This window comes from Rhinolophus sinicus, linkage group LG13, assembly GCF_036562045.2.
Source record: "Rhinolophus sinicus isolate RSC01 linkage group LG13, ASM3656204v1, whole genome shotgun sequence".
Lineage (NCBI taxonomy): Eukaryota > Metazoa > Chordata > Mammalia > Chiroptera > Rhinolophidae > Rhinolophus > Rhinolophus sinicus.
In genome coordinates, this window is record NC_133762.1 from 40,247,201 (window position 1) to 40,262,749 (window position 15,549).

Genomic DNA, 15,549 nt, shown 5'->3' on the forward strand with positions numbered 1-15,549 from the left:
GACTCTATCTCTGCATCTTCCGTCTCTTGTTCCCTAGATCCTTCTGGATCCCCCGGAGCCCCATAGGTCCTCAGGAAACGCTGAGCACGTGAGGGACTGATCAAAGGGGTAGATACAGCAGGGTTGCCATGGTGTGGCAGGATGGGGAAATAGAGGGAGGCTGGAGTGAGAAGGGGCGGGGTCTACGACTACTCTGGGGCTGAGGTGATGAGAGACTACGAGCAGTTTCCCATAGCTAAGGGTTTCCTTTCTAACCTCCATTCTAAGTGGCAGCCTCTGGCCACCTGGGGACAGGCCTGCGGGACTCCAGGCCAAGCAGGCGGCATGGTGACAAACACCATGGCAACCTGTTTCCTCTCTGGGGCCTAGAGGGGAGGGAAGAACTGAGCGAGCACAGGCCCCACACTAGGTTTCGCCGCGTTATTCTGGAGAGGTGGCTCCCTTTGGCCTGGGTGGCTTCTGCCCTCCCACGAGGGACCCCTGCCTGCAAAGTCTCCGCAGGGGAAATGCCACTTCCACCTCCGTCCTGGATGAATGGCTGGCTCTGGCCTCCCAAGAGACTGTTGGCTCCATCCAGGTATAAACACCATCCCATTCCCACCCCCAGATCAGAGAGGAAGGAAGAGGGAGCTCAAAAGGAGGAGGCGTGGGATTGCCAAGCGAGGTAGGGGCAGGGACAGCGGGGACAAAGCCCTCATTGTACCAGACCCACACACAGCTCCAAGGCAAGCCAGGCATCCTGCCTGCCTCCCAAGACCTAGGCCTAGAATTCCACCTGACCTTTCCTACCCTGTTTCCCCAAAAATAAGACCTAGCCAGACAATCATCACTAGTGCGTCTTTTGGAGCAAAAATTAATATAAGACCCGGTATGACTATATTATATTATATTATATTATATTATTATATTATATTATATTATATTATATTATATTATATTACCCGGTCTTATATTACAGTAAAATAAGACCGGGTCTTATATTACAGTAAAATAAGACCGGGTCTTATATTAATTTTTGTTCCAGAAGACACATGAGAGCTGATGGTCCGGCTAGGTCTTATTTTCGGGGAAACACGGTAGCTCCTTAGCAGCACTCGCCCAAGCTGGCTTGGAAGAGTGAGGCCCATCCTCAGATCTGAGTGCTGCCTCTGCTGAGAAGTGCTCCCAAAGGCACAGCCTCCTCTTTGCATCCTCTCAAAAGCCGAAAGGGAGGGAGTAGTGATGGGAAGACACCAGTGAAGCCAGGCTGACGGGGGCTAGAAGCCAGGGTCTGTTAGACCTGCAGCTGAGGGCCCCTGGCCCAAATGTGATAACAAATCCTGCCTGCCTTGAAGGATTGATATTTGAAGAAATGGGCCAGGGCACACAAACGTACTCCGCGTGGTCGCCTGGCCACGAAAAGGCTCAGTCAATGACAGGTGATCCCTGAAGGCCTGGCCCACCCATGAGGAAGGACAGTCACCCTGCCCTGTCCCAGCTACTCCCTAGTCCAGCCCCCCCTGTGCTCACGAGGCAGGAGGCCATGAGCCATGGAGGGGTTTTCTTGACACAAGTGTGGGGGCGCCCTTTCGCCCCAGCCCCATCCCATGGTTCCTCCTCAGGTGCCAACCCTATAGTTCCAGGAGGCCCTGCCTGGGTGATTGGGGCGTGATGGGTGGGATGCATGGCCAAGTGGGGGCGAGCTGCTCAGGTGACAGGCATGGTGTCGGCAGCTCCTGTACCGGCACCCGACACCTCCGGGCAGACAATACTGGCTGTGTCCTGGCCCTCCAGGGGAACAGGCTGCATCTGTGTCACAGCCAGGAAACAGGCCACCTGAGTAGTGCCTTTGTCTGCTCAGGAGGCAGCCCTAGCACTGGCCAGGATGACCAGGCTCCGCAGAGGCCCTGACATGGGAAGGGGTGGTGCCCTGGGCTGGGGACTCCACGGTTTGCGATCCAGCCCCTCAGCATCTGGTGTGGGTCCTGCCACAGACGGGGGATGTGTCTTGAGCAAGTTCCTTCCCTCTCGGATTCCTCCTCTGTAACAGGACTAATCACAGCACTTCCTTATAGGGTTTTTGGGAGGAGTCGGTGGCATAATGTATGTAACGTGCTTGCGTTCTGGCATCGAGTGGGGCTTGGTGAATGCTTGTTTCCCCGCATGGAGGAAGGTCTGGGGTACAACGTCCTCAGCTCAGTCTCCTGTCACCCAGGCTATGGTCCTTAGTCCCTGCTCTGAGCAGGGAAGAAGGGAACTGGGGTCCCTGGAGCTGGCACAGGACTAGCATGGTGGCTACAAAGAGCTCAGGCCCCTCCACCTCGGACTCCAGGAGTTCTGGGCTGATGCCTAGGCCAGGCCTCCTCCCCACAGCGGCCTACACCCAGCCCAGCATGGGGCCTCCCCTCCTTAAACCCCTGTAGGGCTGCCCTTGGAGCCCAAGTCCCTTCTCAGGAGTGGGGCTTAGGGGTCCTGGGCAGGAGCCAAAAGACCTGAGTCCCCCTACCCACTTGTCCAGAGCACCAATGATGGGTCTCTGCAGATACGGTCCCTTTCTACCTGGGCCCAGCCCACTGAGACGCCCCCTGGGGGCGGGCTTCTGTTCCTACCCCTCCCCCCATCCTTCATCTGCTATGAGCCTGTGCCCCGAGTCCGTGGTGCATCCTGTCAGCATGTGCTTTTCATGGATGGGCGCTGGCCTGCCTGTGTGCCGCACATGTGCGGGAGGCCCAGCTGCATGGCCTGCATGGTGGACAGGCCCCCTGAGCACGAGAACTGTGTGGCATGTCTTGGAATGTCAGGGATGTGCTGCCCCTTCGTGATCATGTGTATCCATATGTCTTTCTACACGTGTGCTGGTATGTTGGTCTGTCTTGTCTCCCCTGTAGACGGGAAGCCCCGAGCCACGCGCCAACGGGCACTCTGGGAAGGTGACGTCAAGACTAGCCCAGCATAATTTGGGGTTCCTGGTCCAGCTCCAGGAGTCCTCCGGCCTGCAGCCCCCACCGAGGAGGGAGGATTGAGCAGCACAGGGGTGGGGGTCCGAGTGTCAGGGACCCAGGGGGCCTGGCTCATAGTAGACAAGGCTCAGAGCTGCGCCGCCGCCAGTCAGGAAACTGTCCCCATACGTGTGTCACCTTGGCAAGCTCTTCGCTCTCTGTGGGGCACATCCACTCATCTGGAGAACGCAGGGCTGGTCTGGCTGCCCTGAGACTCTGCTGATCATTTGAAGTTGGGTGGCAGGAACCTGCTACATTGGCTGGTGGAGGCAGCTGTGGCCAGAACCTGGCCTGCCAGGACCTCCCTCAGTCCTGGGTGTCCTGCCGAAGGGTGAGAGGAGAAGCCATGCCGGGCAGCGGCCCCAGCGAGAGGATGACGTGGCCCGGCCCAGCCCTCCCCGCGGCACCCCCAACGCGCCCTCTTTCCTCAGCCCCAGGGACACCACTCATCCCACCACTCACCCGGACCCGCAGCCTCATGGCCATGTCCCTGTCGGGCAGTAGACGGGCCTCTGCTGGATCCCGCAGGTGAGTCTTCCCCTGGCCCAGAACCTTAGCCTCGGAGGGTGGCAGGAGGGTGGGTCTCTGTCCCCACTCTGCCACCAACCGGCAGAAGGTCTTTGAGCAAGTCGTTTCCCTAGTTTTCTCATCTTTAAAATGGGCTTGCTGACATTCACCTCCTCCTGGAACTATTTAAGGGCTCACATGACACTGGATATGAAGTTCTCTGAAGACGTGCCCATTGCATTCCTGCCATCATCAGCGTTGTTGTTTGAGCTTCACAATTACGGGAGGGATGTCGTGTAGTACTCCACTCGGGTCACCTGGCCGACCTTGATTTTCACCCCTGCTCCTCTTTCTGTCCTGATACCTGCCTGCCCCATTCTCCTCCACCTCTGTCTCAGCCCATGAAGCGACCTTCTCCTCTGTGCTTGGGGGACCTGGAAGTTGAGGCCTGTTGGCAGGGGCAGATGGGGCCCCACCCTGGGCCTGCAGCCCTGCCCAACCTCCACTGTTGTCCTGGGGAGCCAGGAGGGCTGGACTCCTTCTGGGTTTCCATCTTGATTTGCGCTGTCTGTTCTGTCACCCCTGTCTGTGCATCCCCCTCCCCCTTCTGCTTCTCTCTCGGCGGTGACCCCGAAGTGGGGGCCCTTTGGGCCGCAGCGGCCTGGCGGTGTTTGCCCAGTGTCCGCAGCTGCCCACCAGCCAGAACGAGCACCTGCCTCTTCTTCCTGCCTCCAGGCGCACCTCTCCACCTGTGAGCGTGCGGGATGCCTACGGCACCTCTTCTCTCAGCAGCAGCAGTAACTCGGGCTCCTGCAAGGGCAGTGACAGCAGCCCCACACCCAGGTAACTGGCCCTTCCCCTTGGCCCCGCTGTCTGGAAGCTGCGTCCCTGGGGAAGAGAGGAAGGTGGCTGTTCTATCCACCCCAACACTCACTGGCTGTGCGACCTTGAGCAGGTCACTTCCTCTTGCTGAGCTTCAGTTCCTGCCTATAAGATGGATGAGATCCTTTCCAGCTGCACATAACCAAAGTCTGTAACTTAGACAAACTAGGGGTGGTTGCTTTTAGAACAAGGGGCCAGAGGCAGGCAGCTCTCTGAAGTGTCAGGGACCCCATTTCCTGTCTTTGTGCGCCACCATCCTTGGTGTGAGCTTTTGTACTTGTCATTACAAGATGGCTCCTACACCTCCACAGAGCAGGTTGATGTCCAAGAAGGAAAAGGGTAGAAAGCCCAAAGCCTCCCAGCCCCCAGGCCCCCAGGAGCTCACGTTTTCTGACAAGGGACACCTTCCCCAGGAAATTCTTTCTACACCTTCCTGGCAGGACCTGGGTGATGTGATTGGGACTGTAGTACGGGGACAGTTAGTGTTCTCCCTGGTATGATGTCACCCCACACAAAATTGGGGTTCTGTGGGGTAAGAGGCAAGAATGGATATTGGAAAGTAACTCGCAGTGTCTGCCATGTTGCTTTTCTCAGGGGGACACTTTGAGGGTAGCAGAGATGGAGTTGGTCTGGAAAGCAAAGGGTGTTACAAATGCAGCATATGCTAAGTTGTGCTCTCAGGGAAGGTGGACCCAGACTTAAAAAGCAAGGTAGGGTAGAGGAAGCAGGTAAAGGAGAGCTGTGGATCCTCCAAGACCAGAAGTTAGAGCTGTACTGACTGCACCATCCTGTTTTCCTGGAAATACAAGTGGAAGTAGAAGAATGTGGCTTGGGTGGGTTGATATGTGTAGGTGGCCCATAGCTGGTACCTGCCGTCATTAGGTCCATTTGGTCCAACTTGAGAGTTGTGGGCAAGAGGCCAGGAGACTCTGGCCTGCAGCTCCCATGGCCAGAGGACCCCCGAGGCAGGCTTGTCTTGCCCTTTCCAGTGGAAAGGGTATCATTTGTGTGAAATGATCTCTGGATGGTGCTGAGACAACAGTTCTCAGAGTTTTCCACCATGACACATGTGGTGGATGGGTGACGTGTGTGGAGGACCCATGCCCCAGCCTTCTGTCTGTAACCGCATCGCAGAACACAGGGGGCCCGCGTGAAACTGATGTGTTAACGTACATGTTGAAAAGCATATGCTTAATGACTTTAATACTTTTTCCTTAGTAGCAGGTTTTTGTAATGCATGTCATAACTACAGCCCACGGGGGGGCAGTCCCAGGCCTGAGGTTGACAATGACTTCCACGGCAGGGTGTTCTTGCCCATCATGAGAGTGAGGCCTCAGCTGTGGCCTCACTGCAAATAAGCAGGCGTCCCAAAGCATGAGCAGCTGAGAGAATCATCAGAGTCTGTTTTCCTTCTTACATGTATATAATTTTCCCCCACAAAGACAGAGCTATGACAGCAAATGTGTGAGTGTTAAATGTTACATTGGAGGAAAACACTCATGAAGTAAATGGGAAACGTTAAAATCGTTCCTTGCTCTCTAATTCTCACCTCTTACTAGTTTAATCCTGGTTCCTCCACCCCTGGGCATGGGGAGAAGAAGACCTTCTTTTACACCACAAATCGGCGCCCCTCTAGCCAAAGTCCTTGCAGGTACCAGGATGTCTGCAGGATGAGCTCCTGGGGCGTCAGGCCATCTGGGGTCCACAGCACTTGCTGGCTTGCTTCTCTTTTGGAAAGAGGGTTTTTAGAGCCCACCAGAGAGGGCACCCCAAGCTCCCACCCCACGCCACATAGAAAGCCCCTTGCCACCTAGAAAGCAGGCCCACATGTGACTTGACTGGAGTTAAACCTAGTGACCATGAGGTGAGTACGTAGAAGAGAATCATTTCTTTCTGTCCGTGTCTATTGCCGCTTTCTCTTCAACAATTTACAAATACTTTTTCCTCAGTAAACATTAAACAGCTTCCACAAAGCTTTTAAGCTTGCCTCCACCTTGGCTGCTGCAGCAACGGGCCTCACCAGAGCCTGTCTTTTCCGGGCCCATAATACGTCATTGCCCTTCTGTTGACCTGGGGTTCCCTGTCCCCTAAAGGAGCCGAGTTGGGTGGCAGCAAGGCTTCTGCCAAGTTGTGTGAGGTGTTTAAGCCAAGATGCAAGGGGGTTTCTTTGTGAACAGAGCAAGCGACAGGCGGGAAGCTGGGAGTCGAGGAGGCCGGGATATGATCTGTTGGTGGAATTGGGGTGCCCTCCTTCCCTGGGTGAAAGCCTCCACCCTCCTCCCTCCACTGGGTGGGAATTCTGCCTCCTCTGCACCAGGGGGACCAGGGTCTGCTCACTGCACATGTACGTCTGTGCCACTCCGCGCAGGGGAGCAAGTGGCCTCCAGAGCCGTGCATATGCAGCCTGCTGCCACCTCAGGGTACAGCTGTTAACGGGTTGGTGCCCAGAGACAGCAGTGTTCATGTGCGTGCTCACATGTGCCCCAGAGTAAAGGGTTTGCATGCATTTTGTGTGAACACATGCGTGGGCTGGTGTCCTAGTACATGAGAGTGCCTGTGGGGATGCACGGGTACGGGTGTGTATTCGCACGTGTGGGCATGCGGGCAAAAGTGGACCAGCAATAAGTGGGCTCAGATGTGCACTCGAAGTAAGCAGGTGTGCAGGTGACCGGGAGGGAGAGGCCCTCCCACCCCAGCCTCCAGCCCCAAACTTGTTCTCAGCATCAGGAGACGGGACACCGGCGCTCTCTCTTCGCAGGTACCACTGGGGATGTCGTCATCATTTGTCTACAACGATGGGGTGGTAATAGGTAGAATGCCCGGCATGGTTGTCAGGCGCGTGCTCTGTAATAGGTCCCCCCACCCCCAACTAGAGGAGCCCCGAGATCCCCACCCGGGTGCTGTGGTCTTCAGTCAGAAGAGGTTTAATAAAACGCTCCTTCCAGAAGGGCTGAGTGTTCTCATGCCCGTGTGAGCCCTGACTCCTGACGGGAGGCCTGGCCTGCAGCCCTCTGGTGGCTATGGGACCAGGATGGTGAGGCTGGTGTCCCCTTGCCTCCGGGAGGCACAGCACCTGTGCCTTGCTGTCCTTTCCATCCCTCCTGGCTGACGAGCATCCCCTTACAGGCGCTCCATGAAGTACACACTGTGCAGCGACAACCATGGCATCAAGCCGCCGACCCCCGAGCAGTACCTGACCCCGCTGCAGCAGAAGGAGGTGTGCATCCGGCACCTGAAGGCTCGGCTGAAGGACACGCAGGACCGGCTCCAGGACCGGTGAGCGGGCAGCCAGGGACAGCCCGGCGCAGCCCTGGGGACACGCCACCAGCTCCACACTCCAAGGAACTAGGGCCCGGGGGCATCTCTGGGAGGAAAGAGGGGCTGGGGGCTCCTTTCCTAGCAAAGTCCTGTGGGAGCCCATTTCCAGAGCCCCCACCTGCCCTTGCTCTCCCCTCAGCGGCTCCCTTTGATTACTGCACGTAGCTGCTGGGACCAGGCCGGAGCCGTTCGCCCTGTGAGTGCTTGTCAGACTTCCCACCGAGAGCTGCACTCTTCCAGTTTTCGCCTGGCAGCCCCTTTTGGCCACTTCTTATCCCTGGCTTCTTTCCACCTGGGGAGTAGGAACACAGGGCATTCTTCCTGGCTTTCCTTCTCTGTGGGAGAAACAAGCCATTGGCTCAGCTTTGCTTCCTCCCAGGGAGTCAGCGGGGGGCTCTGGGCCCCCAGGAGCCTTCCTTCTCATCTACTTGTACGTGATGTACCATCAGGAGAAGACTTTCACTGAGCTCCCACCTAGCCGGGGTCTCCCAGCAGCCCCTTCAGGCCTGTGTGAGCACATTCGTTGGACCTGAGGGCCAATCCTGATGCTCCCAGCCTCTCCCTTCCCAGGCTGGTGGCGTCATCTTTATGATGGAAGCTTCAGGGCTGCCCTCTGACCTCTTCCTCATCTTAACCATCTTCTCCAGACTCTGTCATTTCAAATATGCAGGGGACTGTGAGCTACAGGAGGTGCTGTGCGGGGCCCTGGAGGTCGAGGCAGGCCACGATAACCACATTTTCCTTCTTTTTTTATATAACCGTTTTATTGAGCTGTAATTCACATACCATACAATGTGATGATTCTCCTTATACTCGTGGAACGGTGCAACCATCACCAGTATCTAATTCTGGAACATTTCATCACCCCAAAAAGAAATCCCACTCCCAGTAGCAATCACCCCTCCGCACCATTTCTCCCCAACCATTCCAGTGCCTGGCAGCCACGAATCTTTCAGTCTCAATGGATTTGTCACCTCCGATGTGGCCAGTAAACGCTTGTCCACGTCTTTCTTGACCAGAGCGCTGCCAATCAGCTTGAATTGGTTGTGGGTTTGACCTATGGGGGGTTGCACGCGGCGTTCTGTGGGCCTCCTTGTCTGTAGAGCGAGGGTTTCTATTTTTGTTTCTCCTCGTCCTCTCAGTGATGCCCTGCGTCTACTTGGCTCTTTGCACTAATGTCCTCAGGAAGCAGACGGCCCATCTCCCAGCTTCCTTTCTAGGGCTGGCCCTGCAGCTCAGAGCCGGCCATCTGCCCTGTGTGGTTTGGGCAGGATGCCCAATCGTGGACAAGCCTGCATCTCAGATCCCTAGCCACTCTGCCTGCTACCGTTTCTGGGACCTGTGGCAGTTCTTTACTTGCTATATGGTCACACTCGCCATGTATGCAGTTTGATACGTGTCAGTCTCGCAATAACCTACCTTCTCCTCGAAATCCTTTTACACTCTGCTGTCGTATGCCATGTCCCTACTTCCTATGATGCCCTTTCCCCATCTTGCTTCCTTGGCAAACTCGTCCTTCAAGACTCAGTTCAAATGTAATGACCTAGGCAGGGCTGCAAAGCCATAACTCCCCGGGGTCCTGGTGGCTCCAAGGAGAGGGGCCGAGCATGCCCAGTTCCTTCTTCCAAACGTACTCTTCCTCTCATGGCTCCATGTGTCAGTGAGAAGAGTCACCCTAGAGTGAGCCCCCACCCTGAGGTGGGAGGAGCGAAGAACAAGTGCCCTCATACCTGTCAGCATGTCTGTTGCCGTCAGTCTGAGCAGCTCTGGTTCCCGCTGCCGTCCCAAGCTCTGTCCTGTCAGCGGTCCATCCCCAGCCACACAATGCCATTGCTGACTTCCTGGCCACTGCAGACTTTCTGCCCAGGCCCTCCCCTGTATTGTGACATGAGATTCCTGGGCCCATTTCCTGAACTGAGTTTCCAGTCTGACTGAAAAGTACATGGTGCTTAATCTGGGACCATCACTCTGCTGGGCTCATAAACCCCGAGGTGACGTTGTGCCATTTGTGGATTTTATTGACGTGAATGCAGGGTTTGGGCTGGTACGGTGTGGGCCGTATCACCGACAGGTGTGCTGGAGGATCCCCCAGCATGCGCTTTCCAGTCTCGGGAAGGATTTTCCTCCTTTCTCACTGCTTTTAATCCGTCCTGTCCAGTTGCACCTTGGTGTTACCTCTGGCTTGACGGCATCTTTTTCTAACTGGCCTCCTTCCCCTGTGCCCTTGCCCCACCCTGGATTAATCTGTGACTCATGGATTTAAAAAGCCTGAGAGTTTCTGGACAAGAGTCTGCCAACTGTCTGGTTTGCCTGGCACTTGCCTCTCCTTTCAGGTAAGGTTTCCAGGCGGGAATTCCCACCCGTTCTCAGGAATTTTTTTTCGCTTTCCCGTTCCCAAATTCCGAGATATAAACTGTTTTCTGTTCTCCACGATGAATTATTTCCACAAAGTGGCGGCCGATACTACCAACCACCAGGGTTCAAGGAGCCGATTTTCCCGATTTCCTGACCAACTTTTCTCGGGATTTGGAAACGGGAAAGCGAAAAAAATTCCTGAGAACGGGCGGGATTTCCTGTCTGGAAACCCTACTCTCCAGGGTAGCTCTGTGCCTTTTTCATCCATCATTTTGACTTTCCTCTTTACAGTAGATACCAAAAAGAAACCTCTGGCCTGAATAAAGGAGGGCCACCCTGTTTTCGTCATTCTCCTCTGATTCATCCACCACTTCTCCCTCTACTTGAGGGAAGATGGAAAATTATCAGCTTCCCCCCACACACACACACTGAAGGCGGTAGTTTCTCTCTTAAAAAGTAAGTGGGCCACCTCCTTCTTCCCAGGGTCTCTGGCCAAATATTGCCCCATTTAAAATTTCTACAACCAGCTTTAGTAGGAGGCCACATCCCTTTCCATAGAGCAGAGATTTCAGGTTTCATTTTTATTGTTTTATGTCAAGATTTTAATATGGCTGTATCAGGTTTTGATAGCAGTAGCATTTTAAAGCTGAGAATCGGTATTGTCTAGTCTCTTCCATAGGTAACGGATCTAAATTAAGCCAGGGGTCGATGGGGGTGCCATGTGTGGTGTCTGCTATCGCCATGTCTTCTGCCCCCACCCAGGAGGAGGCCTCTCCTCTCTTCACCCCTCGGCCCCTCCCCCCACACCTCTCCTCCTGTGGAATAAAGAGAAGGAGGAAGGGACATTGAGTTGTTCCTTTTGGTCTTAGCTCTGAGTGGCAGCAGCACAGGCCCTCTGTCCTGGGGGCAGCCTGCTCCTCGCCTGTCCTTGGTGGCTGTGACAGGCCAGGCAGTGAGCGTGTGTGTCTCGTCTGCTCGCAGGGACACGGAGATCGACGACCTCAAGACGCAGCTGTCCCGCATGCAGGAAGACTGGATCGAGGAGGAGTGCCACCGCGTGGAGGCCCAGCTGGCGCTGAAGGAGGCCCGCAAGGAGATCAAGCAGCTCAAGCAGGTCATCGACACGGTCAAGAACAACCTGATGGACAAGGACAAAGGGCTGCAGAAGTACTTTGTGGACATCAACATCCAGAACAAGAAGCTGGAGACGCTGCTGCACAGCATGGAGGTGGCCCAGGACGGCACGGCCAAGGAGGACGGCCCTGGGGAGTCCGCGGGCGGCTCTCCCGCGCGCTCCCTCACCCGAAGCTCCACCTACACCAAGCTGAGTGACCCCGCCGTCTGCGGTGACCTCCCGCCTGGGGACCACCCTGGCTCCTCCACTGAGGATGGGGCTGACAGTGGCTTCGTGGCGAATGATGACACAATGAGCCGGACGGACGCGCTGGAGGCCAGCAGCCTGCTGTCATCAGGGGTGGACTGTGGCCCTGAGGAGACCTCGCTGCACAGCTCCTTAAGCCTGGGCCCCCGCTTCCCTGCCAGCAACACCTACGAGAAGCTGCTGTGTGGCATGGAGGCTGGCGTGCAGGCCAGCTGCATGCAGGAGCGTGCCATCCAGACGGATTTGGTGCCATACCAGCCTGACCTGGACACCATCCTGGAGAAGGTGACCAAGGCCCAGGTCTGCGGGACAGGCCCCGCGTCAGGGGACAGGTGCCCGGAGCCAGATCCCCACCCTTCAGGGCCCAGAGACCCCAACTCAGCAGTGGTGGTGACGGTGGGTGATGAGCTTGAGGCCCCGGAGCCCATCACCCGTGGGCCCACCCCCCATGGGCCTGGTGCCAACCCCAACCCCGGCCTGTCGGTGAGTGTGGCGTGCCCCATGGAAGAGGAGGAGGAGGCGGCCGCAGCCGAGAAGGAGCCCAAGAGCTACTGGAGCCGCCACTACATCGTGGATCTGCTGGCCGTGGTGGTGCCGGCCGTGCCCACGGTGGCCTGGCTCTGCCGCTCCCAGCGGCGCCAGGGCCAGCCCATTTACAACATCAGCTCCCTGCTGCGGGGCTGCTGCACCGTGGCCTTGCACTCCATCCGCAGAATCAGCTGCCGCTCGCTGAGCCAGCAGGGCCCAGGCACAGCCGGCGGCTCCCAGCTCTGAGGAGCCCCATCGGCCAGTGGCTCCGGCAGCTGATTGTAGGGGTGCCGTCCTCCCTCTCACACATTCCCGTGGGGCATCATCTTATTTATTTAGTTTTGGGCTTGGAAGTGGTTTTTTTCAGGATGTTAGCAGTGTCAGGGAGCTGGGAGCCAGCGTTGGGGAAAGGCATCCCCAAGCTTGGACAGGGGAGAAGGGAGGAGAGACCCGGGGCAGGGAGGCACACTGGTTGGACAAACCACAGGGAGGGTAGGTGGTGAGGTCCCGAACCCAGCCCCCACCCACCTGGCCCTTCACAAGGACAGCCGCTGCTCAGGAAGTCTCCAGTATGTTGATTTGGGGAGGCTGGGCCCAAGTAGCCTCCCCTTCCCCCCCAACCCCATATCCTGGCCAGTTCCCTGCTCACTCCAGGCCTTCTCTCCCAGGCCACCCCTTGCCCTCAGCCCGGCTCCTGGGCCAGTATTATGTCCTCACATGGAGGCAGCTGCAGTCCAAAGTACAGGCCCCTGACCCAGGACTCCAAGCAGGGTCTGGAACCACTGGGCCTGGGCTGGAGCTCCAGCCTCCTCAAGCTGCTCCCCACTTTGGGATTCAGAAGCATAGTCAAGATCACGGGCTGGAGGAAAGACAGTGATGGGCAAGAGGTAGCCGAGGGCAGTATGGGTCCTACATGTGTCTGTTCATCCCGGATCTTCTCCACGCTCCACTTTCCTCCTGCGCTTCTGGGTGTGTCCGATAATTCTTCCTGCGAGAGCTAAGCCGGACAGGCTCGTCGCTGAGGTAGGAATGCTCCCTTCCAGAGAGTCTGCCAGCACAAGGAGAGGAGGCAGGGGCTGCAGCTCCGGGGCTCCTCCAGCCTTCTGAGGTGAGGCTAGGGAGCCAGGGCTGGACTCAGCAGTCCTCAGCAGGTGTGAAAAGCCGGAGGCCACGATGGCCCCTGGAGCTGGACCCGTTTTCCCAGGGGCTTCAGCCCAACTTCTGTTTTGCACTTTGTTCATTTTGGGGCTTGGTTCTCACACTTCCCAAGATCTCCTGTGAAGTGGCTGCTTGCTTTCTAGGGTGATGGTTCCTGAATCTTAGATCTATCTGCCCGGGAGAGGCGGGGCAAGATTCAGCAGGATGAATGGCAAGATGGGGTACAGAAGCCATGATGTTATCTAGGACAAAGCAGGGTGCCCTGGGATGTGTCCTGAGCAGGGACAGGGTAGGGACAGTGGGAGCCCTACAGCTTCCCTGCTCCCAACCTGAGCCCAGTTGGCCTGGGAAAGTTCTCTGTCCCCCCTCCTTCCCTGGGACCATATCTGGGCTCCCTGGCAAAGCTGCTGACATTTTATTACCATTGTTATTTTACAAAGTAAATCCGCTCCTCTTCTCCTGCAGGGTTTACACCCATCTGGTCGTCCCACCTACTCTTCAGAGTTAGGCCCCACATTTTAGGGGGTTGGTGGGACCCTGTGTCCTACTCACCCCTCTGGCCTAGGGGACACTCTGGTTCTCTGCCAAGGTTGCTTGCCTGCCCCTGCTGCTCCAACAGCCGTTGCCTGACTCATGGGCTCTGCCCTTCCTCTCTGTGCCCTCCCTTTGAGACAGGGCACCTGCATGCACTGGGAGTGGGCAGCCAGCCCAGCCATCGGGGCCACTGCCCCTTCTGCCACGCGCTTTGTGCCTCCAAAGCTCCCCCACCTCGGTCGGGGCCTCAGACCAGCCATCCTTTGTGGAGCGCCCCCTGCCCCAGCCGAACCAAACCCGAACTCCTGGGGGCTGCCCCCAGGACACTGGGGTCACGACATGGAGGGGCCGTGGACAAACCCAATCCAAAGCCAAGCCAGGACTGGCCGTGGACCCAGCCTCCTGTGCTGTGTACTCACGGAGCTGCGTAGTGAGTGTCTCCTTAGAAATAGTCAAAGCTTTGCCGAGAAAATAAATGTATGACTCTATTTGACAACCTAAAATCTATATATTTTTCACCACTGGAATTTAGTGGAGCTGCGTAGCCCCTCTGCTCCTGTCCGTGTCTTGCTGTCTGTGGCCTTCCTATTGTGTCTTGTGTTTTGGTGGACGTGGTCAGGGCTGGGGCCACAGTCCACGCCGTCCCTGCTGCTGGAGAAGCCGCTGGTAAAGGGCTGTCCTGGGCCTGGACCCAGGGCCTCTGGATGAGGTGAGTGGGGCCGGCTGCCGCCCTTCAGTCCTGCTCTGGCCCGAGACCTGCCTGCCTATCTGGGTCACAGGGGCCCTCGCCCACAGTGCTGAGGGTCCTCTCTTTGGGGAGTCCAATTGGACCTTCCACAGGCTTCTCTTCATGTCAGTGGAGGAGGCAACTCACTGGCCAGCCCTGGGACGGACCCTGGGAGACCATTTGGTTGGTGGTCCCGGGGGCTCCTACGTGTGTGCATGTGTGTGCTCAGCGTCCACATCTATGCAAAAGGTGCAGCGCCAGGAGGCAGAGGCATGGCAGCCGGAGCCCCTGTCTATGCAGGGCACAGGATGCGGGGCTGCAGGGCAAGGCCAGGGGCTGGGCCATGGAGTGCTCAGCCTCCACATACCTGCTTAATACCTCCTCCTGGTGGCTGTGACCTTTCCCTCCCGCCCTCAGCTTCTGGAGCAGAAATCTTTGGGGCATCCCCACTCCCCAGCCTCTGGCCAGAGCTGATTAGATCCGAAGAGGCCCCTTGCAGCTCAACAGCCAGAAGTGGCCTCTTAGCTGTAGGGCCCGGCGCCCGAGTGGCCCTGCTGCTCCCCTGATCCAGACTCCGGCAGGAGTCAGAGTCGGGGGCCAGGACTCTGCACACAGAGCTGGCCTCGAGCGGAGTTTACCAAATATCTCCCAAAGGGATAACTTAGCTTTTCACTGAACACCCTTCCCAATCACCACGAGACAGGGGCATCTGACAGCCCCCTGGGGAGGGGTGGGCACATGACAAGGTTCTGAGCAAAGGCCCACTGAGGGGCCTCTGCCTGGTGACCTCCTGATTCCCTCTCTGACCTGGGCACAGTGCACTCTCATATTCGGCCATCCCCTTGACAGAAGTCAGGGGATTCAGGAAGGAGGGAGGTGGGGAGGGGTCTTCACTTTGGTCTCCTTTGTCTTTTTGTTCAGACAGAGTTGTACCTACAACAGACAGCTCTGAATTAAAGCATGAAAACACACAAGACCCTCAGCCTGTGTTCTTTATATCGTCTTTTTTCAGGGGGAGGGGTGAAGAGGGCTCCAACTGTCCCCGCCTGCATGGGACACATCATGTGCACGCTGGAAAAAGCCAAGCAGCAGCGATCTCTTCCAAGGTCAAAGGAACGAGAGCTTCATGCTGGTCTAGTTCTGCCGTGCGGCTGATGTGGGCAGCGGGGCCCACGCCCCTC

General features: G+C 56.9%; 1 protein-coding gene across 6 annotated transcripts in view; it reads left to right on the plus strand.

The window, feature by feature from the left end:
* The window catches only part of SNPH (syntaphilin), a 40,444-nt gene extending 25,102 nt beyond the window's left edge, over positions 1 to 15,342 (plus strand). Inside the window, exons 3-7 of one of the 6 annotated variants that reach the window (XM_019755185.2) lie at positions 2,055 to 2,082; positions 2,868 to 3,506; positions 4,122 to 4,328; positions 7,494 to 7,643; positions 11,022 to 15,342. In XM_019755185.2, the coding sequence (XP_019610744.1) occupies positions 3,325 to 3,506; positions 4,122 to 4,328; positions 7,494 to 7,643; positions 11,022 to 12,195 (1,713 nt within the window). In that variant the 5' untranslated portion in view covers positions 2,055 to 2,082; positions 2,868 to 3,324 and the 3' untranslated portion in view covers positions 12,196 to 15,342. The remainder of the gene's footprint in view (positions 1 to 2,054; positions 2,083 to 2,867; positions 3,507 to 4,121; positions 4,329 to 7,493; positions 7,644 to 11,021) is intronic. The other 5 variants (XM_019755189.2, XM_019755186.2, XM_019755187.2 and 2 more) reach the window with 5 other exon arrangements.
* Positions 15,343 to 15,549: the final 207 nt, after the last annotated feature.